General features: G+C 27.5%; 2 protein-coding genes across 2 annotated transcripts in view; one reads left to right on the forward strand and one right to left on the reverse strand.

The window, feature by feature from the left end:
* The window catches only part of Kif19A (Kinesin family member 19A), a 21,474-nt gene extending 19,339 nt beyond the window's left edge, over nucleotides 1–2,135 (forward strand). The window contains exon 11 of the mRNA XM_014416570.2: nucleotides 748–2,135. Coding sequence (XP_014272056.2) covers nucleotides 748–883 — 136 coding nt within the window. The 3' untranslated portion in view covers nucleotides 884–2,135. The remainder of the gene's footprint in view (nucleotides 1–747) is intronic.
* Nucleotides 2,136–2,595: 460 nt separating this feature from the next.
* LOC106678221 (uncharacterized) overlaps nucleotides 2,596–10,055 on the reverse strand; it is a 63,149-nt gene continuing 55,689 nt past the window's right edge. The window contains exons 2-5 of the mRNA XM_014416621.3: nucleotides 9,373–9,642; nucleotides 6,915–6,992; nucleotides 4,593–4,730; nucleotides 2,596–3,634 (exon numbers count right to left, since the gene is read on the reverse strand). Coding sequence (XP_014272107.1) covers nucleotides 3,384–3,634; nucleotides 4,593–4,730; nucleotides 6,915–6,992; nucleotides 9,373–9,642 — 737 coding nt within the window. The 3' untranslated portion in view covers nucleotides 2,596–3,383. The remainder of the gene's footprint in view (nucleotides 3,635–4,592; nucleotides 4,731–6,914; nucleotides 6,993–9,372; nucleotides 9,643–10,055) is intronic.

Below are 10,055 nucleotides of genomic sequence, written 5' to 3' on the forward strand. Positions count from 1 at the left end.
AATAAATAAAAAAAAAATTAAAAAATTAAAAATAAATAAAATTTAACGAATATTAGCAAAATTAAATAAAATATAAATGGCGTTGATGACCAATGAAGTTTGGCGCCACTAAACAACCAAACAAACAAACAAACAAACAATTCATACGAGCCATAGAATTCTAAAAAAGGAAAAGTGATGAGCTCACCATTTAATGCTTTTAACAGTAATCGAGAAAATTTATGGATACACTCTGGATGGCCACACATCAAGCTGGAAAATTAACAGACCTTTTAAGAGGCTGACATTGTGACTAACATCAAGTTGGGGAAGTTTCATTGGGCAGGTTTTTTTGCTAGGATGAGCCAATATTATTCTATAGACAAAAATACACATATCATGCTGGAAAATAAGGTAGCCAAGGTTGCTCTGATTAGATGGTATCATTGATAGGCCGTTTGTAGCCAAGAGAGTTGAGGCATCACCTTAGCAAACTCAGTTTGCAGTGCCACCGATTCTAATATTCCACATAATAAAATATGAACACTTTTACAATTCTTTTCATTTTTGTTTGTAGCTTATACTCACAGAAGGTCTCTTAATTCTGAAATTATACTTTAAATATCCCAGTAAATAAAATTTATTTAGAAAAATGTCCTAAGTTATATTATGGTTCTTTTTTTGTTAATGTAGTGATTTAAAGATTAAACCCCATGATAGATAATATATGTATAAAAATTGTATTTTAAACATTTTCTTTTTCTTTAGAGGTTCAAACTCAACCACAGAATGGGATAATTCCTTACCTCGATTAAATACAAGTTCATCATCGACTCACAACCAAAGACCAGCTAACACCTCAACACCTCCACCAGTTCTGTTTCCACCCATTAGTAAAAGCTAATGATGGTAATTAAATGTATGAAAATTATTTATCTCTCATAATTGAATGTAGAAATATGTAAATATAACTAGTGTTTTATAAGAAATAAAAAGTACAAATATTAGTATGTATTATATGATTAATATTTGTATTAATGATTAAAAATAACATGAATTTGATTTTAATGTTTTCAAATTAGAATTTTAAAGTTTAAAAGTTGATTTTGGAAAAGTATTGTGCTTTTTTCATATATGTATTATTTCTGGATTATTTTATTTGTTTCTTGTAAAGTAAAAAAATATATACACATCAATATATTTAAAAAAACAAACAGTGTATTCATGATTTTTATTTTTTGCAGAAACAATTTGCTCCAATTTCATAAATTAGAATTTAATAATGGTATCAAATAGAATGCTGGTTCTCGGGATCAAATTATTAATGTGCCTGAATAAAATATAAATATGTTAAACATTGAAAACATGTTTTATATTCAATAAACTTCAAAAGAAACTATTTAAAATGCCTAAGATAAAAAAGTAAAACTTTATTTAGATGAGGATTAACAACAAATTTATAGTTTTTGGATATGTATTTAGTTAAAACAACAATTTAAAAAACCATTGTGCTGAATAATCATGAAAAAATTACATGAAAATGTGAATAACTTATCCATTAAATAACAATAACACAGAAAATAACAATAAATCATATCAGAACTTCTTCCTGAAATTCAATATCGGTACATCCTTTACTTTTTTGGAGGGAAATTTCTTTATGTGTTCTTAATTTATTTGATATTGATGTTTTCAAAGCAAACTATAGAACTAAGTTTTGTCTATTTTTATTTATTCATATAATCGATATTATTTGGAAGTTAATCACCAATTTTATTCAATAATTTAGGTGAATGTAATTTCCAGGTGTATTTTTTATTTTGAAATAATTTACAAAAAAAAAATTGTCATTTCGATGTGTGGAAAAATAAAAAAAATAAATAAGATGTAAGTAAGAAAATAATAAATCAATTAAAAAGACAATTTAAATGTTGTTGCTGTTCTCGTAAAAAAATTGAAGAAAGTTAGTAAAATTTTGAAGTAAATCTTATAAAAGATTTTCTATTTTATTATCTGATAAATTAATAATACTAAAGAAAATATATTTTTAGTTACTTTTATTTCAATAGTCTAATAATTATGTCTTAAATTGTCTGAGTATTAAACTATTTATGGTTAATATTTTATTTTTATCTGAAATTCTAATATTTAGCCCCATGATAAAGCAGAATTTAGATTGATTATTTAATGAATTGTGGTTGTATTCATAATTGTATTGCTAATATATGTTATGAAAGACATAAGTATATTAGAAACCATTTTACTATACTACAAACTAAATATTATTTTGATGAAGATATCTTAGTGAACATGTTTCCATTGTTAAATAGATGATTAAAAGACCCATTATGCTTCTTCTCATATATTTTTATTTTAAATTTCATTTGTAAATCAAGTCTGTACCAATAATTAAAAAGATACAGAGATATTTGAATTATCCTAAGATTGAGTAAGCATGCTGTAAAGGTGTCAGTAATGGATATGCTTTAGGCACATATAATCTCAGTAATAGGGACTACTTTTATTATTTTAATATATTTATGTTTTTAAAATTTTGTTATTTACTTACATATTTTTATTCTATTACAGATGGTAACAAAATAAAAAAAAATAAAAAACAACTGAAAACTCTTCATTTATTTTGATGATTACAGGACAGTTTCAATACTTTTTTATTTTCATTTTAATAATTAATATAAAAATTAAATAGATTATATAAATGATAAAATTATTGAACTTTAGATCATTCAAGGCATTAAATACCATAGATAAATAAGATAATTCTGAATATTTTATCAGAATTGAACATAATCATAGAACACTAATTTGTTTACTCATTAACAGCAGTATATAATATAAAAATAATTACACTAATAACAGAATTCTAATAAAAATCATAATACAAATATTAATGTCTTTCATAGTAGTAGTTTAGGAAATAAAATATAAACAAATATTTAAAAAATCATTACAATAACAAACCTACAATGCAGGGCACTGCATTCCAGCTACAATTCCCATCAAACTTCTTTCCATTTACATAAATTAACATAAAAGCTACTATAGAACATATCACAAAGTCGCAAATGGAGGATGAATGTTACATTAAAACACTCCAATTCTGTTTCAATCATCAATTAATATATGCCATTACAAATATATTCCAATTTTAATTCGTAATGATCATAAGGAAATCTTATTTATTAAGTCTTATAGTTGGGTAGAGATCTCATATTTGATCCCATTAAAAAAAGTCAACATAACTTACAATAGGCTAAGTTATACTTAATTGAATTACATAATGTATTTTGAGCTAAATGAATTAATAATAAGCCTGTCCATTCTGTGAATATTGTTTTCACATCATTAAAAAAAGGCAAAGATGAAATAATTGAAGGAGTGTTTTATCGTCCAATAATTGTCGGCTCGTCTGCAAGAGCAATTTCTTCAGTTGGAGCTTTATCACCTTTCCTCTTTTTAGAATAAACTAAGAAGGTAATAGAAGCAAAAGAATTGAATATGAAAACAATCCATCCAAGGTAGAAGGAATACCCATAAGTGTGATATGCTTCTTTTGGATGCACAACATTCAAACTTATTCTTTCATAATCTATAGAATTAATAAGTACCTCTATTACAACCATCACTGTTGCTCCTATAAAAACAATAAAAATATTATTTTATTTATGTATTCCTTAAAATTGAAACATTATTATCAAAAGTTATTTATGTATCCTAGATGGTCTTAATTTTTATCATACATTTATTCTCATAAGAACAAACACTCTAGGAAATAGATTTCAAATATATACGTATATACTCAAATATATAAATATTTGGCTTAGTTTAAATTTGATGAAACCTTTCTGACTTAATTTTGGCAGACATATAAGAAGAAAAATGAGTACCCATAGTAATATCTCAGAACTTAAAAGTTGAAATTTGACAGATTGTTGCAATGGACCTGCTATGCCTAGGGTATAATTTTCTTTTTTTAACTTATAAGCTTAACTTTTTTTAAAACAATATAAATGCTGTTTTTTTGTTCATATATATATTTCTCTCTTTTATTTTTATAGATTGAAACGATTTTAATTTTATTTTCGCAATTGAAAACTCATCTGCTAATTAATAAAAATGCAGTATGTAAAATAATTTTATAGGATAACATGTAAATGAATTAATTTGGCATGTGTTACTTTGAATCATGTAATAGTGCCAACCATTTTCCAAATGGGTTTCTGATGAATCTTGGATACATTTTTGTCCCTTTGAATCATATTAATGGTCAAGTTCTTAGTTATATAATTTAAATATATGTTATGAATACATGCTTGGAGTGCCAACAATTTGGGCTAGGGGCCAATTTGCATCAACAGACCACTGAAGTTTATGAGCTGTCAGTAAACCGGTGTAACAGAACTCTTGGCACTCAAACAGACTAGACTAACATTTCTAGTTTATATAAGTATTTGGAAGCATTTAGGTATTTATAATTGCTACATTCCAACTTGGTGGGCTCTGTGCTTTTACTTTCTATGTTATAAAAATAAGGTATTTTAATTTTCACCTTTTAAAAACAAACTTAAACATATTATTTTTCCTAAGCATACCTGACATAAAATGAATCCCAGCTGCTAGCCTTTTAAACATGTACCTCGGATTTCTGAAAGTGTAAATGGAAAACAGGAAACCCATCACCATCAGTATAAAACTTAAAATGGAAAAAAATATTTCAGTTCTCGTATAATCTGAAATTAAAAACAAACATAATTAATATATTAAAGGTATGTTTTATGAGTTTGTGTGTGTGTATACATATATGTAAATATCTGGATATATTTTGTTAAATTAGTGAGTTTTGTGAGGGTGAAGACCACAGTTTACAAAACATTTCATAGATTAGTAAGGCCTTAAAGTCAGTAACTATCATTAGCCAGAAGAGGAGGCATATAAGGGAGTCAGTGGTTAGTGCTAATCACACTATCTCTCAAGAACACCATAAAATCCTGAATCAGACTCCTATCTATGTTTTATCCATCTCAAGCCTCTTATGGAGGTATTGATTTATTTGTTAATTACAGTGTTTTGAATTACCTATGAAATGCTAATTTTTAAATAATTTTGAATTATCATATAATAACAGAATAACTTTATAGACGACAAGGATCATACTTTGATCAGTAATATTAGACAACATCTATTAATGAAGTATTAGTTTTATAATATAACATTAATAATGTGGTTTACCGGAAATACAGCTGGTGTAGAAGTATTAGGATGCCAATAATGTTTTACATTTTACATTATGCTACATTTAATATAACAATGAGACCCAATTTTTTAATAGGATAATTAAACAGCATCTAATACAAAGTCTTAATTTATATTTATAATGTAAAATATATTTCATGCAAATTAAAAAAATAAAAATTATGTTCAATAATTTGTGAGTAAAAAGTAATAGAACACCTAAAGATTGTTAAATATATTGGGGGTATTTTAAACCATTAGGAAATGGGTTACCTGAGGAATCATGTTAATGTAATCATAGCTAAATTCATTACGTCAGCCTTACTACCTGACTTCAGCTTATTTAGTACTGCAAGACGTCAAACTGGGTATTCTAAGATTTTAAGCTATTATAAGGAAAGTACTATTTGTCGAAACATTAGAGTAAAGAGCAAATCTGTAGTTAAGAATGCCAAAACATTCTGCTGACTTTTCAATGATCACTGGTAGAAACATCAGTAATAGCTTGGTGTAAAATATTCTCGAAAAAAATTATTTATCTAAGTCAACTGCATGTGGAAAAATTATTTTCAATATATTTTACATATTAATTTTGTAAGTTCAATTGTTATCTTGAATAATTTAACTTCTCATCCACATGTCTTATTTATCAATAATTCCTATATTTTGGCCAAAATAATCGAAAATGATATTTTTATATATATATATATTCCAATACTTTTTACAATAGCTTTACAAGTTTACATTTAGTGTAAAAAGAATTCATATTCTCTCACATCCACATTCCCACTCTGGAGCTATAGGTCCTCAATGGAGGACTTAGGCCAAAAAACAAAACAAAAAACGATAAAAACAGTATTATATTAAAATAAGAGTAAATCTTTCTGAAATAATGTTTAAATCAGAAGGTTGATAATAATCCTGCATTAAAACTGAAAATGAAAAATCACATGTTATTGAGTGTCACCACAATATTATAAAATAACATTACAGTTTTTCAGGATTTATATTTAACCAAGTAATATCTAATTGCAAAGGAAAAATTGAACTTTTCTTATATCTCAACATTAAACTCCAACTCTAATTACTTTTTCATTAATTAATATATTTATTCTAATAATGAAACATTCCCAAAATTTATGCTCTATAACAGAGATATATTTTTGTTATTATTAGTCAGGGGATAAATCAGGCTGTTGGAGACTAGTGCTGCCTATAATGTATGTTTATATGATATAATGTATCATCTATTATATCTCCTCTTAGACACAAGGATAGATCTTCACGCATAGATATAGCCTTTATTCCCTAATGTAAGTATTTTTTGAACATTTTTATGACAGATATAGAACTATTTTTTCCATGTTAACCTAATAAGTATATAATGTTTTCCTTCATCTATTTTAACTCTCCAATAACTCAAATTTAAAAAAAATGTGACATCACCTGTTTTTCCACTGTGGTCTTCAATTATAATAAATAAATACAATATCCTTATAAAAAAATATATAAGTATAAAAACACATACTCTAAATTTCTAATTTAATATAAATTACAAATTATTGTTAGTATTTTAGTAATAGTTTGCAATAGCTAAGTGAAATTTGTGTTTTGTTTTCTTACTCATAGAAATCTTATGCTAAAAAAGGAGTTAGTGAAAGATAACTTACTAATTAACTTACTAATAATGGTTCTATCTACCCAAATCCCAGCTTTTAATTTATCTTCAGTGGGAAATACTTCATGCATTGAGCACACTCCTGAAACAACATTAACTAAAATATTAAAATATTCAAGGAATAAATCCTTTCTCACTTGTAATTGGTTGTTTTAAAAAAATAACCAACAAATTAAAAAAAAAAAAACGAGTTAGTTGCACATATTTTTAAGTATGTTCATTGTAGGATCTGAATAGACTAGGGTTATCAGATGATTTTTCTCCTCAAATAGGAGTAATTTGAATTAAAAAGTTATTTCTCCAATAGACATTTTTTAATTTATTTTTAATTCAGCAGGTCATATATTTGATGAAATTTTAGATAAACAGAACAAAAATAAATATGAGGATTTAATGTTAAAAAAACAAAAGTTGTATTGGTGCTGGAGGTGGGTTATATATTTTCTCACAAATCTTACTTTCTTGTACTGTAATATTGTAATCTTACTTCTTTACCATGTCTTTGTTAAAGTGCAATTCAGAAAGTTGACTGAGTTTTTAATTACCTTCAAAAATGGTAGCTCCATAATAAAGATACAAATTGTATCCAGTACTAGCCAGGTATAATATGGAAGCTTGTTAGGCTGAAGCTGGCAGGTATATTTACTAATAAATGACAAAAACCAAAATATTAACTTGGTTATTGAAGACAAATATTATACTAAGAAAAGTGTGAATAAAGTATAAGAAGTGTGATTTTAGAAAAATAAAAATAGAATTTGAAAGAATAATATTATAAGCAAGTTTTTCAAGGTAACAAAACATTATAAATAGATATTATAAAACACTATGTGAATATAATGACACTTCTATATTTTAACTAATAATTTATTAATCTGGCATAGATTGAGGTTTATTTCTGACAGTGGTTGTCTGGCATATATCCGAACTGTTCTATTTTATTTTACGAGGCATGACCTGCACATTTTTCTTTCATATTACAGTCCATAAAATAACATTCTTCAAAAATATTCTTATCACTCTTGTAGTGATCTTTTTCAGGAGAAATAAAAATAAATATTTTTCTTCTGATATTTTCATAATAATTAATTAGTGAATGTTGGTTTTTAAAGTAGCTTATAGCTTATAGCTTATAGCTCATCTTAAATGATGAGAAGATAGTTGACCGTGGATAATATATATGAGAAGAAGACGGTTGGGGGGTGCGGTCAGAATATAACACAGATAAGTTGAAAGAACTTATTTAAATAGTGTCAATGTTTCGGCCAGAATTTCTAGCCTTAATCAGGGCTGCTAGTAGGAAATAGCAATTTATAGCTTTAAATATTTCCAATTCATTTTGTTTTTTAAGTTAGATGTGCGAAAGAATATTCAGTAACTGTTGTTAAAAACAAAGAGTTAAATTGATAATACCTTTCAAGTAAAAAAATATTTTCTTTTCTTCATGTTGTCAATTTCTATGAAATTTTGTTAAATTCTATTTAACAACATTCAAAATCATGGCAATAATGATCGATGAAGAACAAGTATATAAAGGACCTATGCATCAGCTATTTTCTCGCTTCTATTGTTGAATCTTGTGTTGACTATCCTCTTTGAACTCCTTTCATATACCACTGTATCCTTATGTTCCATCCTCCATATACATTTCCAACATGATTTTAACATTAAACATAATTTTAAAACATTATTAACATCATGTTTTTAAAAAGTATAATTTATGATTATCTTTCTATCTGTTATTTTCTGGAAACTGTCTTTTGAAATATCCAACAAGTGAAAATACTTTTTATAAATGACTATAAAAAACAAATGTTTATTATTCCTACTTTGACTTTATATTTGGGATAAGGATATGAGAAAATGGTGTGATTCCAACTGTTGAAGAGATTTTGAAGAAGAGAAGTTTAGAAAATTAGAGGTTTACTCAATGAAGAATTGAATATAGCGTCATTTACATAGTTTTTGGATGTCTTCCTATCTAGGTCAAAGTTCGATCATTTTTTTTTTTTACGTTTATTTCATTTTATTACATTATGAGCGATGTCATTCGCCAGTTTGAGCCTTCTCTAATAGCTTTTGCGGTCCTCACCCATCCTGTAGGGGTGCATTCCAATTTCACAACAAAAGCAGAATTCTAGTATCACTCTCAATACCCCTTTGCCACCATTTAGGTCTATGCTACCTTCCTTTTATCTTAGCACAATCTAATGGATAGAGCTAATAATAAGGTAACGTATTCTGAACATTTTAATTTTATCTAAAAGCTGTTAATAAGACGTCAAAATTAAAACAGGATGGTGTTCTTACTCTGAAACGATATTTTACCTTTTCATCCAAATGCAGAACGAATGAACTTCTTAGTAATCAATCAAGAATAAAATTTAATATTATTTTATCGAAGAGATGCATTTAAAATAATTTCCACGTTAAATTCAAAATAGAAAATTAGAAGTGCTCACTTTGGATAGGACTGGAGTCGTTGCGCCGAGCATACCTGCAGAGCCTGAAGAGACCAGAGGTGCTGTATAGGAAATACCTTGAAGTGGCGTTGATGTAGAGGCCCTCCGGAGTGGGTGCGTGGACTGTGAACCAGCTCTCGGTGCAGACAGCCGTGAGCCAGACCAGGGCGGCCAGCCCGACCAGCCCCGTGCACCCGCACAGCATCCGTCGCTCCATCACCAGGGCCTTCCTCTTGGCCGTCATCGAGGCTGTCTCCACCATCTCACCGTCTGCCAAAGAGGTTATCGTAAGTAATGAGTAACTTCAAAAATCTCAGTGGGATAAATTAACTAATACTCAAGATTATAAAGGACATATCATCACTTCAGAAAAATAATTACACAACTGCAAACATTTACAAGACAAACAAAAGGAAAATAATTTCAATTTGTTTTAATAGAATAGCCCATATCTTCGGTTTCATTCTTCTATCATATATTATAAATACCAGCCTCACAGTAACCGGAGTGAAATAAAATCATTAATTTAATAATTTTTTTCTGACAAACACTAATTGTAATAACTAATAAAGTACATCGACAATTATATATAATGTTCTTAAAATTTTGGTTTCATTCTCCTTTGGCCAGGACCTGATTGACTATGCTTTGCCCTCCCCCCTCCCTGATTGACTATGCTTTGC

This window comes from Halyomorpha halys, unplaced genomic scaffold (assembly GCF_000696795.3).
Source record: "Halyomorpha halys isolate HHAL.00 unplaced genomic scaffold, Hhal_1.1 Scaffold128.1, whole genome shotgun sequence".
NCBI lineage: Eukaryota > Metazoa > Arthropoda > Insecta > Hemiptera > Pentatomidae > Halyomorpha > Halyomorpha halys.